This window comes from Oryza glaberrima, chromosome 6 (genome assembly GCF_000147395.1).
Source record: "Oryza glaberrima chromosome 6, OglaRS2, whole genome shotgun sequence".
NCBI lineage: Eukaryota > Viridiplantae > Streptophyta > Magnoliopsida > Poales > Poaceae > Oryza > Oryza glaberrima.
In genome coordinates this window covers 28,599,008-28,620,272 of record NC_068331.1, presented here as the reverse complement: position 1 = coordinate 28,620,272, position 21,265 = coordinate 28,599,008, and the positions used below count along the sequence as shown (strand labels likewise).

Below are 21,265 nucleotides of genomic sequence, written 5' to 3'. Positions count from 1 at the left end.
TAGCCTTGCAACTATGGAAAACAAGAATAAGAGGAAGCTTGAAGCTTCTGGCACCTGCGGTATCTGCGGGGTGGAGGCAGAGGACGTTGCACATGCTCTCTGTCGATGTCCGCAAGCAAAAAAGCTGTGGGATGCTATGCAAGTAGCAAGGAAGGGAGCAAAGGACATTGCCGGAAACTGTACAGGAGCAGACTGGATACTAGATCAGTTGAAGATAGTTCCGCGGGAAGACCATGCTATGTTCCTGATGGTGTTGTGGCATATTTGGTATGTTCGTAACGAGATCACACATGGTAAAAATCCTCCCCCTGTTGGAGTGTCTAAGAGATTCCTTGAAAGTTATATCTCGTCCTTACTGGAAGTTAGACAGTGCCAATCGATAAATTTAATTAAAGGGAAGCATATCGTCCAGTATAACAGAATGCCGAAAATGAAGGATCCATCTGCTTCAACCCCAGCGATTCTGAGATGGGAGAAACCAAATCAGGGATGGATGAAGCTCAACGTAGATGGGTCATTTGATGCCAGCTCTGGTAAGGGGTGTATTGGTGCAGTGCTGAGGAATAGCCAAGGAGAAGTAATTTTCTCTGCCTGCGGTTTTCTTGATCGTTGCAGTGGTCCTTTGGAGGCGGAGCTTCTAGCTTGCAAAGAAAGGATTAATATGGCTCTTCAATGGACTCTTCTACCCATCGTTGTGGAGCTGGATTGTTCTGTAGCAGTGAAGCTTATTTCCTCGGTCAGTAAGGGGAGATCAGAAGTGGCGTTTATCGTCAGAGACATAAGTGGCGTTTATCGTCAGAGACATCAAACAGTTGATGTTTGGGAACAGGGAAATTATCATCAAGAAGATACACCGTAATCAGAATGGCTGTAGCCATATTTTAGCCAATAAGGGTCGGGTATTGCACCGAATTTTGGCCTGATGATAGTTGTAATTTTTTAGCGGCCCTCGTTAACGAGGAGCTAGTTTCTGAGTAATATAATCGCCTTGTCCCCAAAAAAAAAACTTAATTTTACACACACGTTTAACTATTCTTTTTATAATCTCGATCGAAATCCTCAAAATAAGACTTTATTCAGTTGTAAAATGCTAACGTCGTCGATTGAGGTATTATTTTTTTGAGAATACGCGAAAAAGAACTACGCTTCAAACCCTCAAAAGAAGCCGATCGATCGAGGCATTCTGATAGCTATTCCAACGTCGTCGTGGCATGCTGCATAGAGAAACGCCCAGGAGTCTTCCGTCTAACTTTGGGCTAGACGAACTAGGTTCGAAGCCTCACCCCTTTTAATTATTTGATATTAGTTTCTTTCCTAATATTCATGTTTTTTTTATGCTGCATGCCTGTAGGTGGTTCCAGGCTTTCCAAAGTTGCTGTTAGTTAGATCGATCAATATAATGCAACTTTAATTAATTTGTTGCTTTTTATTCTTCTCCTCCGGTCTCCTCCTTTTTCCGTGCATTTGCGTGTGTCTTAATCAAATCCTTCGATAGGTCACGCTAAATCTAGACGCATCCTTTTTATGTCTAAAATCAAAATTAATTAGAAGTTGGTTTTTATAAGATGAAGGGTTATGTAATGTGCACGGCCTACTCCTACTTGATAAGCCGTGTGGCAAATGGTCAAATTGATAATAATCGGTAGGAATTATCAATCTGATGACGCGCAGATGTTTTTGATGCTTGATTAGGAAAAGTTTGATTAAACTTGTCAAATTTTGGCCATCAATTTTATATTAGAGTATATGCATAAATATAATATATTTGTGATACTATGATGATTCTTTTCAAGCCAAATATAATTTATTCTTTAAAAACAACTTAAAATGTGAGAAATAAGTGATGGTCATAATTTCAAAAGTTTAATTAAATCATAAATATCTATAACCAGAAGAGCATGCACTAATATATATTTGTCGATCGAAATTAATTGAGCTGATGCATGATACATTGAGACGTGCGGTCAACTCGATCGATTATTGCATCATATATTATCGTCCTGCATGTGCTTCAGCGGTCAAGGCTGGAGGGCTAGTGTCCTAGCTACCAGCTTCCTACGCATGCATTGCCACATGGAAAACGAACACGTGTATGTAAAAAGATCTATTAACTTAGATTTCTGTAAATAATTACAGATATGTTTGACCACTTGTTCCTAAGTAATCCCTCCATTTGTTTCTTAAAAAAAATAATCCCTCCATTTCAAAATATAAGTGTTCCTCTAGTAGTAACTAAGACACATAAAACAATATTTTATTTTAATCATTTTTTTTAACAAAAGCATAATTTTTTTTATACATCAAAGCATACAACTGTGATACGCCAGGGTGGTCATCAGGGAGTAGGGAGAGGGCATAGCCCATCACATAAGAAGCTATAGTCTTTTAATCAATTCAGTGGTCAAAATTTAGATTTTGAATTGCTTAAATTTTCTTCTCAAGTATACAATCTGCTGAAGATATATAAATCTTTTTTTTCATTGAAATCGGTGTCCTAGACATGCTTATATTGAAGTAGTAAAAATTTTGAATACTAGAAATTAATGCTTATATCTCATGGTGTAGGGATGCCTCCTCCGGTCCTTCATCTAAGCTCGAAAAAACCCCACCATACCTTCCATCCCCCCTAAGGCTCAACCCCTTTGCCTCTTAACCTAGAAATCATTTCTTTTTTGTTTCTTTCTTTTCCTTTTGTGTGTTCGGAAAAAACCCATGGAATCTAACTTATTGTATTCATAGTTATATTATAATTACCATATTCAAGTCATTACCAGAGGATGAAAGGTGCTCATCAGAGAATAGGAGGTACATGAACTTCCATGTATATCCACGTTCGTGAATTCGGCTTGACTTTTTTTTGTTTGTTGGAACCATGCCACCCTATATTTGTAAAATTTGAGATATGCCACCCGTATCTCAATGACATGTAGGACCCACATGAGTCAATGACATGTGAGTCAGGGTGGCATATCACAAATTTTGTAAATTTTGTGTGGCATGGTTCAAATTGTCCTTTTTTTTTTAAGGATTACAGGTGACTAAAATCTAGCAATATCCTCTGCACTGGTTACTCTGGGAGTAGTTAGTTTCGCTTATTATTATTTTTTCGAATAAGAGTTTCACTTATTAATTAGGCCACGGCAATTTGGTAATGAAACTAATTATTAATCACGCGGAGTTTTTTGCTTCACCGTTTAATTAATTGGATGTCGATCTCAAGGATCTGATAGAGCTAGCACATGACGATGTATATACTACCTCTGTTTTTTAATAGATGACGTCGTTGACTTTTTCTCACATGTTTGACCATTCATCTTATTCAAAAAATTGACGTAATTATAATTTATTTTGTTATGAGTTGTTTTATCACTCATATTACTTTAAGTGTGATTTATATCTTATACATCTATATAAAATCTTTGAATAAAACAAATGGTCAAACATGTGATAAAAAGTCAACGGCGTCATCTATTTAAAAAATGGAGGGAATATATCGATGCCGACAAGGCGAGATGGATCAGATTTTCCAAATGTTCAGATTTGTGAGCCCCAGCAATTAATCATGCATATATATGCATTTGGTTTCATACGATACACACGTTGTCAAACACATGGATGACCCTGCTCCGGAACGCAATAGCAAAAGAAAAAAAAGGTCTCATTTCTTTCTTTATTAATGCTTTGAAGTTGTTGCGTCTTAGCCTAGATATATATGTAATTAAGTTGTCATAATTTTATTGTGCACCCAGATGGCAGGACTAATACGCAACGAAAGAGAAGTTGCAGGAGTTAAAAGGCAACTTGAAAACAATATAGGAGTATATGACCACCAATCAAACTTAAATCACTGAAATATCGCTTACCTTTCATACATTCATCAGTTGTCTGGATAAGAGTGGATAAAAAGAAAACCTAATAAATGTTAATGTGATGAATTTGATGACAATGACCCCCAGTTATTTTTTCAAAACACGGAAGATGCTCACATACATTGATGCACATACACGCGCACCACCTATAACCATACCGGAGAGACTGTCATTTCTCAAGATTGACAAATTTATTACCACAGATAGCAACAATAAAATTTAAAAAATAATTAATCGTAAATACGAGCACGCGCATCAGATATAAAACTTAATAAAAACTTAAATTGATAGAGTTACAGTTTTTTTTAACCCCGCAGTGTATACTTATATTAAAGGAGAGGAAGCCACTATATAGTAGCCTTGAGGCTAAGAGTTACCGTTCTAGTCAGGGGCGGATCCAGCGTGGGGCGGCGGGGTCTCGAGCCCCCACTACTACTGATGTAAAGACTATGAGAGCCCCCACAAAGACCCCACTAAAATTTTTTACATATATAACTCTATTTAGTTTGCTTAGACTTCATTGCTATTTCTTTATTGATCCGCCACTGATTCTAGTTCATGACAGCATAGGTTATCGATGTGATCCTAGTTCATGACAGCATAAGTTATGGATCACATCGATAAAAACATATGCCAGTTTAGTTCTCAACCGCTGTACTAATTCTTTAGCTGGTTTCAAACAAAATAGGACAAGCATATAAAGATGCGATGGAATTTGAAAACATAAGGGCAACATATCCTATGCACACATGCCCTCACGTGTACACACGTACACACCAACTAAAAAATGTCACCAAAAAATCTAGAAAAAATCATACACATATTTTCAATTGTATTACACCTAGGGTTAAAATCTTAACGTCAAATTCATTATATTTTAGCCGTAACAAAAAAAACAAAAAATCTGACAGTTTTAAGGTTGCAATTTTGTCAGAATTTTATCTTTTTTGTTATTCTCTATGTAGAATGAATTTGAAGATGCGACTTTGCACGTAGATGTAATACTATTGAAAGTACATGTATGAATTTTCCTAAAATTTTTTGTGATAATTTTTAGTTGGTGTACATGGTGTGTACACGCGAGGGCCTGTGTGCATAGGATACGCTCCCAAACATAAGATGCCAAGTGGCATATCTCTACTGTTTTGCCAGTTTGTCCACGAGCCAAAAGAAGGCTCCAATGAGAATTCCCCCGTACATGTCGGGGTGGCGCCACATGACAATGACTGACAGGCTGGCCCCACGTCCTACCTGGCTGGCCCCACCCCTCCTCTTTCTCTTTCTCTTCTTCCCTTTCGTCTTCGTCTTCGTCGTCGTCGACTCGTCGTGGCCGCCGGCAACTCACGCCCACCGCGCGCGCGCGCGAATTAATACAAACACATTAACACACACAGAGAGAGAAAATTGGCGCGCCTCGCGCTGTGCGCCTTCGAATTTTGGAGGCGACGCGCGGGAGGACGGAATCGGCCGGGGATTCGCTGCGTCGCCGCGCGAGAGCGAGAGGAGGAGGAGGAGGAGGAAGCCGGGATGGGGGTGTCGGACAACACGGTGGGGCTTTCGCTGGCGGTGGCGTCCAGCGCCTTCATCGGCGCCAGCTTCATCCTCAAGAAGATCGGACTCATCCGCGCCGGCAAGGGCGGCGTCCGCGCAGGTCATCTCTCTCTTTGCTTTGCTGCCTCATTCTCAGGTCAACCGTTGTTTGCTTCTTGGGATTGGTCGCCGCCTAGCTCAATTGGTCGCACGGCATCTCGCTTAGTTTGACGACGTCCGCATCTCAATCCCTTCTCTGGGGAATAATCGAACACTTTGGTGGATCTTGATTCGTATGCAGCAACACCTGGAATTATGGATTACGCAGAGCATTTTTGCAATTGGATCCCATCCTGTCCTGATGATTAGGGTGGTTTTTTTGTTTGACAATTCGTTGCTTACCTGCGCCGCCGCGATTGGGTGGCGGCTGCTGTTGCTCCGCTTCTAGATCTTGACGAGGCTGCGGTTGGTTAGTCCAAGTCGTAAGCCTGCTCGTGCGTGCAAATCAGCATCGCGGTCGTCGCCATTGTCGCTGTCTTCTAGATGCAAACGGAAACTCTTGCTGTTTCGTCTTGGAAGACCTTGTCCATTCAAATGCTTTTGGGTCGGATCTCTAAAATTTGAACCCAGATATCTTGACTTTCAGATGCCGTGCTCCCTATTTATCCCCCTGCGTTTAATTACCATGGTTGGCATTTTGGCAATGTAAAAGCAAATGTTTTTTTTTACTGTTTCATCTGCGTTGCCAATCTAAACATGGATTCTTTTTCTTTTTCTTTTTTTTTACTTACTCTGATGACTCTTTGTGGGTAATTGCCCTCCCATTTCATCTTACCTGCTTCTTTTCTAACACATTACAGGTGGTGGAGGATACACTTATCTTTTGGAACCTCTATGGTGGGCTGGAATGATGACGAGTATGCTCACTCTACACAACATTTACAGTTAGCTTAATTAAACTTGACAATGCAGCTGAATGTCATCTCTGTTGATTGCACAAGTGTTGCTTGGGGAGATAGCAAACTTCGTTGCTTATACCTTTGCACCAGCCGTACTTGTGACTCCCCTTGGGGCACTAAGCATAATCGTAAGGTGATTTTTTTCAAACCAAAGCCTTAAGTTCAGTAGTCAGCACTATCTTTGATTCTCCTATATATGGTTGACATACATTTTGTTTTTTTTCTCCAATTTGGACAGTTCATTGTTAGCACATTTCGTGCTGAAGGAACGGCTTGAGAAGCTAGGTGTTCTTGGTTGTGTATCATGCATTGTCGGTTCAGTTATTGTTGTTATACATGCTCCTCAAGAACATATGCCTAATTCTGTAGAGGAAATCTGGAACTTAGCCATTCAACCAGGTTAGTCACTGACACACATTTCTGCAACACTGTATAGGTCACAGCTATATAACTAACATGCTTTCTCTGAACATATTGTGGTTTCAACACCTCCAGGATTTCTAACATATGCGGTAGCAACCTTAGTAGTCGTGGCAGCACTAGTTCTCTTCTTTGAACCTCGATATGGTCAGACAAATATCATGATATATCTGGGCATCTGCTCTTCTATGGGATCACTAACAGTAAGTGTGTTTTGCTATTGGATGCACAATCTAGTGGTAGGCATATGTGGTTAACGAACCGTTGGTATTCTGTAGGTCGTTAGCATCAAAGCCATTGGTGTTGCTATAAAGCTTACGCTGGATGGAATGAACCAGGTTGCTTATCCACACACATGGCTTTTTGTTATCATTGCAATCATCTGTGTGGTTTCTCAGATAAATTACCTCAATAAGGTAACACATTTTCCTGGCTACCAATTACTTGGTGCAAGTATGTTTTGCTCGATTGCTTCCTCATGATCTATTTTTCAGTTTTTGAAAATCTTTGAAAAATAAATTTGTTTTTTTTACCACAAATGCTAAAAAACCTTGAGTGGTGCAATGTTTCTGTGCTATTCTGATCATTCAGTGTATCTCACTTTTCATGTAATCATGATTTTTTTCCCACTTTGCAGGCACTGGATACCTTTGATTTAGCTGTTGTTTCTCCAATTTATTATGTAATGTTTACGACTCTTACAATAGTGGCAAGTGGAATTATGTTCAAGGTAGAAACAAATATTTAAGGTTTAGTTAATTGAGACTGATCCCTTGGATGGGGCTCACGACTTAATTCATCTTACTATCAAATGCAGGACTGGGCTGGTCAAAGCTTCAGTAGCATTGCTTCTGAATTTTGTGGTCTGATAACAATTCTTACCGGAACAATTATGTTACACACAGCAAAGGAGGAAGAAACAGGCAGTTCTGCAGGTATCCCCTGTTCCTTGTTTTACCTTACATGGCACTTGTCAGAAAGAAAAAAAACTGTGCGCAACTGGATCATTTAAACCCTCTATTTCATGAAAGAAATGATAAATAAGGGCTTTCCTGCAAGTACTGAACATCTTATGTCATTCCAAATTTTCCTAAGCTATCATTTTCTGCTGACAATTGTGTGCGGAATGACAATATTGCTCTATTTAAAGCCAGCCCTAAGGCCCCGTTGAATCAGTTCTCTCGGGAAATCTTACTTAAGAAATACTCCCTCGGTTGATTTTCATACTAATCAGCCAGCCCTAAGGTCTGGACCAAAATTTATTGTCTAAAAATCATACCAATATACTTCCTACGGTTTCATAATTCTTGACGTTTTGGACAAGTTTTTTATCAAACTTTTATAACTTTGACTAACAATAACTTAAACATATTTATTTTTAAGGTACTAAAACAACATATATAGTTTGCCTTACAAAATGCTATAATGAAAATAAAAAAATATGTATTTATTGTACATATTAATATAAAAATATAGTCAAAGATATATTTCAAGATCGTGTTATTGTCTAAAACGTCAAGAATTATGAAACCGGAGGGAGTACTCATATTGTATGGGTATTCAATGGTCAAAGTTTATTCTCAAAAAGACAATGACTTTTAAATAAGATACACCTTACAAAAATCACGACGGAGGTAGTACGCTTTAGACCTTTTCCTATTTTGGAGCTCACTGGAGCCTTGATTTTTCTTTTCCTCCCTAAGCTGTAGAACAGTAGAACTATCATATGCTAAGATTTGTGTGTATTTTCAATAGATTATTGTAGCACATGGTTTAAATTTTGAACTGAGTATGCTTTCCTTATTTTGTTTCAGCTTTGCCATGGCCTTTGGATAGAGGGTCCATATCCTGGTGTATCAGTTTAGGGAGCGACAATCTACTGAAGAATGTCAATGAGGACTACTTTGCAGCACTGCAAAGTTCTCCTGCGCCAGTTTAATTGTACATTTGGAAGTAATTTCCTTTTACTTCCATTGACGAAGAAACTTATAGAGTGATGTACAAAATATCATGCAAATTGCACAGGAACCTTAGCAGTGCCAACATTCTGGCAGTTTTGTTGTAGAAGATTTTATCTGACATTCTTTCACTGTACATAAGGACTTGTAAAATTTGTGAAACCATTCTTGGAACCACACAATGTTAGGAAATTCTTGGAACCAGATTGTCCCAGTTACCTAATCTGTTTGTTTGACAGTGAGCGAGCGGAATTGCTCGCTGAATGTTGTGCAGTATGAATCAGAAAAGTGAAGTATGGTGCATGGGCAGCATGGCTGCTGTCGTCAGAAAGTGAAATAAGAGCCATGATTTTTGAATGTTGCAACTTAGTTATCTTCAGGATTCGTTTGAATCTCGCTTATTTTACTGATTCGATTTACAACCTCATCTTTTCGCTTATACTTATACTTATCAGTCAAAATTTAAATTTTCAACCTTAAATTTGGAGTTGATTTTGGAGTTTTTTCATCGAAGTTTATTTTTTAACTTTTGCTTTTAGTTCGCCAAGAACACATATATAAAAGTTTTATTCACATTATTTTTCGTTTGTAAATAAGCCAAACGATGGGGCCATTAATTTTCATCTAAGTTATTTTGCGTAGTCCTGATTTGTTTATACTTGCAAAAGGCATAGTCATGATTTATTTATACTGGTAAAAAGATGAAGGTGGTGAATGCCCATCCGACCATTCCCATATGTAATGAATTGTTCCCATATTTCACACCATCACTTTTTTTCACTTATATGGTGAAGAGTCGCTAGTCAATTTTATTAGTTTGTTTTTCATCGGGAACGGCGGAGAGTCGCCGGTCAATTTTATTAGATTGGGAGAGCAAAGTAGTACAAATATAACACAAGGTGCCACGAGACTTAGAGCAACAAAGCAAATCTAGGGAATACATCGTTCCCGTGGAGACTACACAAACTGTATGGCTACTGGTAAACAACAAATATACTGTAGCAAACGACAAGTTACAAAGTACCCAAAAAAGCATACAGTAAATAGTAAATGACTATAATAAGTTACAAAGTGCAAGGTGAAATTTCGTTTATAACTGTCTTGCTTCATGCACTGCCACATGGCTAGTATGGCCCATTACTAAGTAGTGATTTCTACCGCTGCCTGAAAATATGCATACATTCATTCCTTCTTGATTTAGCAAGATACAATTATAAGTTTCCTCATGGTGATCTACTAGGCAAATCCATCGTCCCTTGTGAATAGAGGACTTCAGAGCGTCGATAAACCGGCATCCAAATTTAGAGAGTAAAAACACATATGCTTAATAGGGTTCCTTTACCGTGTGTCGAATGTTTGATTCGGCCACCCCATTACTACGGATTGTTGGCCATCAACCATATTTCCTAACTAGTTAATCACATGAGGAACACCATAACAATTCTCACCATGTTCAAAAACTAGAATGAATTCTCACCTATCAGAGCAGGTTTAATAATATCATCAACTTGCTGGCTATAAAACAACCACATCATCTATATCCCGTTAGTATAGGCTGCTCATATAACTACGGAGTAACAACTAATATATTTTTTAATTGATATGGGTCCCACTAATTACTGCATTCTTCACCATTGTTCCAATCATGAACCAATCTCCATTAGGCTTATTTCTCTTTCTTCATTGTACCGCGTGCTACAGCTGGCGATAATTCTATCGTCGACTCGTGTTCTCTCTCTACCATTCCATCTTCTAGCACAGTAGTGAGGCTGACATGATAACACTATTGTAGGTCCAGGTTGGCCTACTAGACATGCTCTCATATATCATCAATATTTTGGAAAGGTCAAAAGAAATTTGCCAAATTTACTGTTTTGTGATGGGTGTGTTTAGTTCAAGCTAAAATTAGAAGTTTGGTTGAAATTGGAATGATGTGCCGGAAAAGTTTAAAAGTTTGTGTGTAGAAAAGTTTTGATGTGATGAAAAAATTGAAAGTTTGAAGAAAAAATTTAGAACTAGACTCGGCCACAGCGGCCACAGTGTGTTGGCTGTCCTAAAGCAAAACACATGAATCAGTGTTTGACTCATTTCTCCCTTTGTAAAAAAAAAAAAAAAAAAAACACACACAACTACAGAAGAGAGAGAGAGAGGGGAAGCGTCAACCTCCCGAATCCATCGCCGCCGCCGCCGGCGATGTCTCCGCCGGCCGACACCGCCGCGCTCGCCTCCACGTCCGGCGCCCCGCTCGCGCCCCTCGTCGCCGCCCAGCTCAACTTCGTCCTCTCCCAAGCCAACCTCCCCATCAGGGTGGGTACCCCCGCGCACTGCTTCTCTCCTCCTCCGCTCCCGCCTCACCCCCGCTCTCTCCTTCCTTGCAGGTGGGGCAGATCTGGTCCGGATGCCGCGACGGCCGCTACGCCGATCGCTTCACGCTCGCCATCCCCTTCTGCCTCGACTACGTCTACTGTAAACCCTCCCGCTCGCTGGCTCCAATGGTTTAGGGTTTCATGTCTCTGATGATTCTGCAATCGCAGGGGACTTCCTGTACAATGCGCTGTCGCCGAAGGTGGCGCCGGATGTGGTGTTCGGCCCGGACGACGAGGGGTTTCAGCCGCTAGTCGATTTCGATGAGACCGGGAGTGGGGAGAAGAGCTGCTTGGCAAATTGGGATTGCCGGGACACCTCGGCCCTCCTCTCTCTCATCAAAGAGCTCCGGTAAGGATAACTCTGTATGCTAGCGATGTTGCTCCTTAGTTGCTTACTGTAATCGCGCTTCGCGTGTGTGATGATTGGAGTCAGTTGGAGCTGAGAGTTGCAAACGCAAGGGAATTGTACGCGACGGCGATTGCATATGCCTTTATTGTGGATGATATATTGGGATCCTGGATTGTCAGTGTGGAAAAAATGTTCTGGAAGTTTTGATCCTAAACTCGCTTTTAAACTGGTTGCTCTTCACTTGATTTTGGTGCAGTGAATTTTATATTGAATACCAAAAGAAGCGGGCAGCCGAGGTTGATGACGCAAGACTGAAATTTGAAATAAGCACAGTTCTGTCTAAGGAGGTAATGCACTACATTCAGCACATCTTCCTTCCTATGGGCATTATGATTATCTAATTAATGCACCGAGCGTATATATTTTTTAAGTAGAAGACTAGCAGTTATTCTGGAATATTAATAACCCAAGAAGAACCATGTATTCGTAACTCATAATTGGTTGATCCATTCTACAGCTTATCGCCTCTTATTTTTGCCTATTTAACTTTCTTGTTTTATGATAATCGATGGTTCAGTAACAACTTTTTAAAATGGACACATTGAACAGGGGATTGAAGTCTGCACGGTATCGTCCAATGGTAGAGTAAGTTTACTAGTTTCCATATCTGTTCTTTCATGAAAATTGATGTTTGCTCTTACTTATTTTTAATATATTCACTTATAGCCAGATGAGGTGAAATTTGCTGTCCCACTTCTGGATCTGGACCTTGCCAAACTGGTTCCTGGATGTCCTTGGAAACTTCCTCAAAAGATCCATTTGCAGGTTAACTTCTAATGCCATTCCTTCCATGGGCATAGTTAAAATGGTAGCAGTGATGATGACGATGAATCCATTCAGCAAATTTTTAGCTGGTTATGATCTGTTGAAACTTGAAGTGCACTAAAGTAATGATTGTAGGAAGGCCTTTCGTCCATATCTTATTCTGGAACAGCACTTGGTAAATCTCATGTAGCAAAGATAGTTTCCATCTTCTCTAACAAGATAGTACACACAGACGGACTGTCTCTCTGTTATTATGGTTACTCCTGCTCTAGAATAGTCCCATCGTTGCATATTATACTGGGCAAAGCACAACACCAGTACATGAAATTCAAATTGATCATAAGTTTTCCTGAAAATAAGGATGTAAATTTCACGCTTAACAATCCCTTATATGTATTAACATATTTTAGAAATGAGTGTCTTGGTTGTTATGGGATCTCACTTGGATGTTAAAGTAGAAATACATGATGTGATTATCAAGTACTCAATATGCACGCTGCAAAAAGAGAAGTACTAAATATGCAAATGAACTGAAAATTCTTTATGGAAACTTCCCAATCAGTGCCAGCATATATTAATTTAGAAATACTCCCTCCGTCCCAAAATATAAGTATTTTTGGACTTCAACATGGTCTTTAAGATGCTACTTTGACCAATAATATCTACAAAAGTAAGATATTTTAACTAAAAAGAATTGTATATTATGATAGTTTGTTTAATGATATATCTAGTAATATCAAATATACATGATCAATCTTTTTTTTTTTGTTATTAATAGTCAAAATTTAAAAAGTTTGACTTGACACTATTCTAAAAATGCTTATATTTTGGGACCGAGGGAGTATATGATATGATTGGCAAGGGTTTAAAACGAAAATAAACTTGGTAAACTTCTAGCAAAGAAAAAAAAGGTTGCAATACACATCCTGTGCTTCTGTGGGGCACAACTGTTCACTGTATGTCTGTATCTATAGTTTGTACAATCTTATGGAACCTATTACTTTTCTATTGTGTTGAAAATGTGTTGGTTGCTATGCAGGCTGTTTTTCCAATTAGCAGAAGTTACTCCTCTGTTCCTTCTGCACCACGACTCAAATTAGTCTCAACCCCAGATTTGAAGTCATTTTTCTCAGTTGATGATGTTAAACTCCCTCCATGGTTAGATGGAATGTAAGCTTGCCAGACTTGCACATGAAGATTGTCTCTCATTGCATATATTATATGTCAGCACAAACCACACATATTTGCCAGTGTTTTTCTTCTTTCTGTTACAACATTTCAAAGAAGTAAAGTAACTGTCGCTGATGTGTGCTTCCTTTCTTGGCCTGAATTGTGAAGGTGCATGGCTGAGTATCTTCCTAACTTGGAAGAAAATCTTAAAATCCAGGTACTATAGCTTTAAGTTTTGCATGTAACTGTTGGTCTTGACTGCCTGCTCTTATTGTTGATAGTATTACTACTTTACATCGTAGTGTAGTTGTCATGTCAATGGAATGACTAATCATCCTTTGAAAAATAGTGTGCGGAAAATAAGTGAGGATTGAGGAATAAAAGAAAAGGATAGACAGTAGATCTGATGCTATTGTTGAATTGTTTAGGTGATTCAAGCAAGAAAAAATTTCCTGTATTTCAATCTTATTATTTAGTGGAAGTACCTTTATGCATAAAATGTACATCCTTTCCCATTATTTTAAGCATACTAGACTTACTAGAAACTAGCTACTACTGAATCATTTATCAGTTAGATGAGGTATTGCTAAAGGTAGCATGGCATAGCATTAATCGTGCAACTCGTGTCTGTTGTACAAAACTTATGTTTCTAATCTATACCGAAGGTTGTGGAAGCATCAGCTTCAATTGGTTCTAGAAGACGTTTCATTGAAGCATTGGCTCCTACTTTTGGAAGGCCATTAGAGGCTGATCCGGTACTTGTTTGCCATTGTTTTCGTATGTTATTGTCTGCTTTGCCAAATTGTCTACCAACCTGTCCACACTTCAGATCTTTTGCAGAAAAGCTACGATTCTTTCCATCTCAGGGATTTTCACTTTTCTGGTATGTCATAAAATTTGTGAATCTAGTGCTTTCTCTGTTTTTCCATTACATGACTGCTATCTGTTTTCCAATCTGACCAGCGATCTGATACAGCTTTAGAACTGTAATGGAAAAGTACTAGTGGAATATGACTTTAATTTTCTACCAGTTAGTATATTACTAACAATATATATCATGTAACTGCTGCAGGTCCACTTTGTCATTCCCCTCCAATTCCCTAAGCATCAACCTGTGCTGACATTAGAGAGTTCTCAGGTATTTATTTGGTTTGTCACTGCTTATTGCTAGTTGTAACTTACATGCTCAATAGAGGTCTTGTTGTTGATATCAGCATTTAGAGCTGGGTAGTCAGTAGAAGTGAACAAGGATGATACCTATAGCCCATCTACCCAAACAAAACACACAGAAACACAGACACATCGTTTTTCTTTTTTGGAGATCCTATGGGGAGGCAAAAATGAGACCAACAGCTGTTATACTATTCCATTTCATTTCACCCCTTCCAATTCACCTCTCTAATGGATGGATCATTTTCTTCCTGAAAATGATAAAAAAGTAAACATGCAAGACTATGATGTGTTAACCTTCTTTTGTTATTGATTGACTTGTAGTGTTGATTTAGCATCTACTGGCTAGAGAGGGCAGGTGTTGCCCTTGTAAGTTACTCTGTATGCTAAATTGTTCTTTCAAGGTGTGGGGAAATAACCTTTTTTGTGGTGAATCCTCCGCAGCACTTCAATGCCCAGGGGTTACCTATCATGTCAGCTCCAGTAAATGACTATCCCTGGAGCCCTAGATGGGATCCAACAGAAATGGTTGAACGCATCTAGTAAGTTTCTAGTTCTCCTATATTGCATCTACAGAAGTTTTCATGAGTCCAATTTGCTGATTTGTGCCAAAATTTGCAGTGACTTTTTGGTTGACGAGTGCCAAACTTTCAAGAAGTTTTGCAGCGATTCTATCCCTCAACAGAAGTAGCTGATAAGGTGATTTTATCAAGAAAGAACTTCTTGCTACTGTTAACCCATGTTCCTTTCACTGACTGCATAACTATAACCACAGACCGTTTTTTCTCATATGGTGTATCAGGAAGCATCTCTGTTACTGCCGGCTTGCTCGGTCTGCTCGCAAGTTGCAACCTGTATTCCCCAACCTGGCAAGTAAATTTGTAAGCTCAAGAGGAAGCTTAGTCAGGCAGTAGAATCCATAAGATTTGGATAGGTGCGCTTCTGTTTGACAAGTAAATTGTGTACACTAGAGCAAAGCTGGGCATATGTTTTGTTGGTTAACCCCATTGCTGCTGGTCCTAGACTCCTACCCTGTGATTGCTGGGATAAATGGCAACCCAATTGTTCCTGCCATGTACATACAGATACCGCACGTTTACCACCGGCCGTTTCTTTCACTGTAAAGTTTGATGCAAGTGACCTCTGGCTGCTATGGTTTACTGTACTTAATGATTTACTAGTACTACATTCATTTCGAATGGTGAACTGGCAACTTGGTCGCCCCGTTAGAATGTTCGTTTTGGCGTTTAGCCGCTTGCCTTACGAGTGAAAACAGTCGATCACTATTAACTTCTTCCTTGATTCGAGTAGTATTTAATTTGCTCATCAGTTCTGACTTCTGAGCTCGAATTTTTCCCTCTGCCCGAGTTGCTCTCTCTTGTTATTTTAATTTGGGTTAATTCGTCGCCAAGTTGCGTTTTTTTTTTCTATTCTACTAAAATACTAGTAGTAGTATGTATGCTCCACTTGTGCTATGATTTGGTTGTTTATTTGCTTTGTGGGGGTAAGTTGCTGTTGCTGCTAAGAAGGAAGTGCAGATGACGACATGTATATCCTGCTTGAGAAGCAGAAGCTTGGCTTATTTTTATTTTGCTAAGCTGTGTTGCTCGTCTTCCATGACTCTGATGCTCTTCTTCTCAGTAGCAGTATCCCTCACTGCTACCTCCGGTTTCCTTTCCTTTTTTTTTTTTGTTCCGTCTATTGGTCTTTGGCTCTCTAATCTGAGTTGATTCTTGATACAGACTAACAGACATGAGGCAGGTTTTGTGCACTCCTTCAGTTAAAGTTTTCCGGGTGTGGGATTTCTTGATGATGGATTATGGTTTATGGTTCTGTTTCTTCTTCCTGATTTTATATCTATAAAATTACTCCCTCCATTTCATAATATAAGAGCAGGTATTATAACAGACTATTAGCCAGCTATAAATATATTTTAATGAGATAAAAGATGAAAGAGAAGAGCAGCGGACTACGGATCTGTAGCCAGCTGTAGCACGAACTATGACATGCATGTATGCCATTAACTATGACATATTCTAAATTAAATTACTACCTTTTTAAATTCTTCTCTCACATTCTCTAACTCTATTGAATGCATGCATTATATTTATTAGGATGATCCAAATTATAAGATGATAATAATTATTTCTTTGTGTCTTATATTTTGAAATGGGGAGAGTAATAAAGAACAGATGTAAAAGTAAATAAGGTCTAATGACTGAACGTCAGGACCTGTTAAAGGCCCATTCAAAAGCTAATCAGAGTGTCAGGCCCGTTTACGGCCCAAGAAGGCGGACGTTTAGTTGCTCATTAATGGGCCTAATGCCGCGTGGAGTGACGTCAGGACATTAACGGCCAGTGACATCATACATGATGGACATTCTACACGGCGATTAACAAGCAGTTCCGTAGTATTGGGGATTTGTCAGATTCGTAACACGAATATGTTACATCCCTTCAAAATCACTTACTTCTATATGAGAGAGAGTGAGTATAGGACGGACGGAGGGAGTAGTTCTCGTCATTAGAAACGGAAAATTGAAAGAACGCAGGAAAGAGAGACATTACGGGCTGGTTTGGTTTGAGGTCTAAATTGGCCTTACCAATATTTAGCAATTTCAATAGTGTTAATTGTCTATTTGGTTTGGAGCCAAATTTTGGTTTGCCTAAGAAAATAGGCCATTTCAACAGTTAATTTAGGTTTGGCTTCAATCCAAACACAATTTTACCTTTGCCAAAATTAGCCATGCCAAAAGTTACCAAAATTTAACATTGACAAAATTTGGTAAGACCAATTTAGGCCCCCAACCAAACCAGCCCTACAAGCCAAGCCTATTACACAGTGGGTATATATAACTGCACCATACTCCACCAGAGGGAAAACACACACTCTTCATTCAATAGAAGCAGAAGCAGAGCGTACCACGATACAGACGGAAAACCAAAAACAAAAACAGCAGAGCGTGTATATGTATCATTCCAGTATTTTCTGAGAAAATCCCAGAGTTGACACTGCAAGTATGCAACTAATAAAATTTATGTGATTCAGCATCTCTCCGATCGAACTTATGTTATTCGGCATGTCACAGATCAAATAAGATCAGAGATCGCATCCATAGCATATACCTTGAACAAAACTGTGTTTTTCAAGAAAAAACTTTCATGTAAAAGTACACAACAAGGTCGAAATTTGGTGTCAACAAACATGTGCAGCAGCCACGAAACTACGGTTTAAAACACCTCCATTTTCTCATCTATCGTCTGCAAAAGTTACTTGTGAAGGGCTACACTCAACTGTCTCATTCTAGATCCTGAAAATGATTAACTAGAGTTCAAGGGCCTCCAATCTATTTCTTCTTCTTGGATTTGCTTCCCTGTGCAAATGCAGTGCCCTGCCACATCAATGAACTCAAAAGTTAATCTTCTGCATGGGGCTCACAATAATCGATCAATATGATGTTTGGTGAGCAGCGAAACAAACCTCCAGCCACTCATCCATGTTGGCATCAGTAGTTCCAGTTCCCAGTTCCACCTTGGGGGCCTTCTTTGTTTTCTACAGCACGCAGAAATGATTGATGAGATAAACGTACACAGCTCAAATGTCCAGCTAACCTGTATCGCAACAAATTAGAAACATACCTTTGAGAGCTGTTGTACTTGACCATATGCCCACAATCCGAAGAGACCAAGAAGGGCAACTCCAAGGGTAATAAGGAACACAGACTCAACGCTGAGTAAACCTCCAGCCTCAACAACCTCTACAGTGCCATTGTAAAAGACATTCTGGTATGGGTTCTGATCAATCTCATACACTATGTAACCAACTAGATCATATGCTCCAGGCTGCAAGGAGACAGGCATTAGGACGTCATGAATGCAAAATGTACACAGCTTGATCTTATACTTAAGATTGTTTCAATGGTTAGCGTTGTGAATTAACAAACCTGCAAGAACTTGCTCACGGCGAATGTATACGGAAAGGTTGCTTGTACAGAGACAGGAACTGATGCATTGAAGAAGTTCTGCAAAAAAAGAAACCACAAAATAAGCATAGTTATGAATTAGAACATAGCATTCCAAGAATGTGTGCTTGACTCAATAAATTGTGTGATTCAACTTCACTTAAAGACAAATAATATATAATACTACTGAGAAGCAGAAATACAGATATCTAATGAAAACATAACAGAACAAGATCCGAACAGTTATTTCTCGGTGTTCAAAGTTAAAACAAAATACATTATATCTCTAGAGCAGGCAGGATTAAATAAATTATCAATAAATAGGAAAGTTTGATGGTGCACACATCAATAGGTTAATTTCAGAAGTTCAGCTGTTCAGGTAGTAAAAACAAGAACACTCCCACATTTCCTCACCTGAACGGTAAGGTTTTGTCCATACATCTTATGGTCAAAAGGAAGATGGAGAGTTGAATGGATAGCAACAACATTCAAAGTTGATTCACCTGTAAACACAACATATGCAAAGGGTGTTTGACTCTAAGCAAACTAAGAACAAAACATTTGAACTAGCATGGTAAAAAGAATATTAAACTATTGAACTCAGAATCTACATTGCCAAAACAAGAAAAATTTGCTCGTTTATGAAAATGTCATGTACGGTAAACTAGTGATCTCTAACATATGGTTATTCCTTATTGGACCCACATATTCTTGGCAACAAAAGAACACACTAATATGGCTATGCATCTGCTCTGACGCATCAATTTACATGATATAGGAAAATACATGAAAGACACATTTGCATCAAAGGCAGCTGAAAAACTAGTGCTATTAAGGGACATGAACATATGCATCTTACAACTCATATTGCCCATTTGGTGATCTGTTATTAGTTAATCCTATATAGAAAACATGGCAGTTTCAACCAACCTAGTACATATTGAAACAATCTCATGACCTGGATATGATACGTAAGCCAAATGGACATGAACTTGCAATAACTTACTACACAGAAAGCAAATAACTGAGACAAATATGCATGGCCTGTTTAGATGAAGTGCAAATCTACTGGTCGATTTAAGATAAATAGAGATAGCCCAAGCCAAACACTAATCATAGCTAAGTAACTGAAGTGGCAACCGGGAATATTTCATGAAAGAAACAGCATGAGTTACCCTCGTTTTGCAGGCCAACCAGTAGTTCAGTTTCTTCACCTGCTAGCACAACTACAATAAAACAAGAAAAGGGAAACATTATTGCTTATTGAAGTCAACAAGGATATGATGCTGATTTTAAACAAAACATGTTTCCAAACATGGCATGCAAATATTAAGAATAGACAAGATCCTACAGATATGCATAGAATAGAATCCTATCAGATGAACAGAACTAGCAATTTAGTTTAGAATATTTCATATTAAACATTAAGGGAAATGATTGCAAATGAATTACAGTACTAGCGAGTGAATTTCAAATAAATGATTTTGCTGAGATTGTGATTTGACACTCACTTTTGCCAGCGTTTTTGGGAAAAACACATACTGTCTCCACACCAGGAGCCGGACTTAGAGGCCCATCGCTGGAAACTTGTGTATCATCACTGACGATTCCTAGATCAGCCCCATCAACAACTTCAGCTGTAGCAGCTTCTTCCTCGGACTGAGCTCTGGCAACTGCAGGAAAATTCAGTTCAAAGGAGCATAGCAGAGAAAACAGTACCATTTTCAGCCCTAGAACCTCATCGGTAAATTTAGAATATACGTCATCACTTGGTTGGCTATTCTAAACAGAGATTCTGCTAATAATACATCCCAATTTTCCAATTATGAAAGAGCTTGTCGGAGGCTTGGAGCAGCATGGTATTCTCAATTTTAACCAATCTTAAATGGCATGGTTCCAAAATTTTACAGTGTTAAAAATTACCATAGAAACCTATCCTACCAATCTACCATCGTTAACCATACATGAAAAACCCGTCTCAATTTCAGAAAGCTCCAGCCTCAGATGGCTGCGTTACTTTGATAACAAACATGCAAACGCAGAAACATTTTTATCATGAAAATTGCACACCAACAAACTCTTCCCAAGACGTCGCGTCTAGAATCCCGCCCCCACACACCAATCTATTCATATAATACCCACCTAAACTTGCTCCAAACATCAACCTCCTCCGGTGCAACACCACAGAGCCCGATCGGCTCAATTACCACACCCGCGGAGGGGCAAAGCGCGCAGATCTACCGCTGCCCCGCCGCGAATTATCGAGATCGGCGCTCATCTACGCGGCCCCGGATCAACGCGGCGGGGCGCGGGGCAGAGAAGAGAAAGGGAGGGACGAATCGGTGCGCAACGAGGGTGTTTACCTTGGACGACGGGGGCGGCGGCGAGGAGGAAGGCGAGGAGGAGGGCGGAGAGCCAAACCCTAGTCGCCGCCATGGTTGGCTCTGGCTCAGATCGGATCGGGTCGAGGCGGAGGAGGAGGAAGGGGTCGCGTGGGTTTTGCGCGGTGGCTGCGTGTGGCTCGCAGTACAAGTAGTAGTAGTGAAGCCGTCGCCTACTACCCTTCACCACCACGAGGTCCACGACTTGGGTGGGGCGCTGCGCCGCGTGCCCGCGTAGGCTTCAGGGTCGAGTCGCAGCTGGGTTTGTTACTGTACATGGATTGTTTGTTTGGCACATTCAATTAC

The 21,265-nt window shown here is 39.6% G+C and overlaps 3 protein-coding genes across 4 annotated transcripts; 2 read left to right on the top strand and 1 right to left on the bottom strand.

Moving 5' to 3' along the window:
- The first annotated feature begins 5,119 nt into the window (after positions 1-5,119).
- Positions 5,120-8,957, top strand: LOC127776732 (probable magnesium transporter NIPA6). The gene is made up of 9 exons (XM_052303260.1): positions 5,120-5,520; positions 6,260-6,316; positions 6,401-6,491; positions 6,597-6,757; positions 6,854-6,981; positions 7,057-7,194; positions 7,416-7,508; positions 7,596-7,713; positions 8,593-8,957. Exons 1-9 carry the CDS (start codon positions 5,397-5,399, stop codon positions 8,715-8,717), a joined length of 1,035 nt encoding a protein of 344 aa, XP_052159220.1. The 5' UTR covers positions 5,120-5,396; the 3' UTR covers positions 8,718-8,957.
- Positions 8,958-10,829: 1,872 nt separating this feature from the next.
- On the top strand, positions 10,830-15,816 carry LOC127776730 (uncharacterized). Of its 2 annotated transcripts, none has more exons than XM_052303259.1 (14): positions 10,830-11,043; positions 11,115-11,202; positions 11,271-11,451; positions 11,708-11,798; positions 12,061-12,096; positions 12,178-12,276; positions 13,316-13,446; positions 13,615-13,663; positions 14,112-14,201; positions 14,276-14,329; positions 14,519-14,584; positions 15,061-15,158; positions 15,238-15,315; positions 15,392-15,816. In XM_052303259.1, exons 1-13 carry the CDS (start codon positions 10,930-10,932, stop codon positions 15,305-15,307), a joined length of 1,167 nt encoding a protein of 388 aa, XP_052159219.1. In that variant the 5' UTR covers positions 10,830-10,929; the 3' UTR covers positions 15,308-15,315; positions 15,392-15,816. The 2 variants fall into 2 exon arrangements, with proteins under 2 accessions (XP_052159219.1, XP_052159218.1); XM_052303258.1 differs by having other exon boundaries at positions 10,831-11,043; positions 15,419-15,816.
- A 1,819-nt stretch (positions 15,817-17,635) lies between these two features.
- LOC127776463 (translocon-associated protein subunit alpha) lies at positions 17,636-21,115 on the bottom strand. Its single transcript, XM_052302842.1, has 8 exons — positions 20,942-21,115; positions 20,090-20,251; positions 19,754-19,804; positions 18,993-19,081; positions 18,561-18,638; positions 18,256-18,459; positions 18,098-18,169; positions 17,636-18,008 (listed from the first exon to the last, which is right to left on the bottom strand). Exons 1-8 carry the CDS (start codon positions 21,012-21,014, stop codon positions 17,964-17,966), a joined length of 774 nt encoding a protein of 257 aa, XP_052158802.1. The 5' UTR covers positions 21,015-21,115; the 3' UTR covers positions 17,636-17,963.
- Between the last annotated feature and the right edge of the window lie 150 nt (positions 21,116-21,265).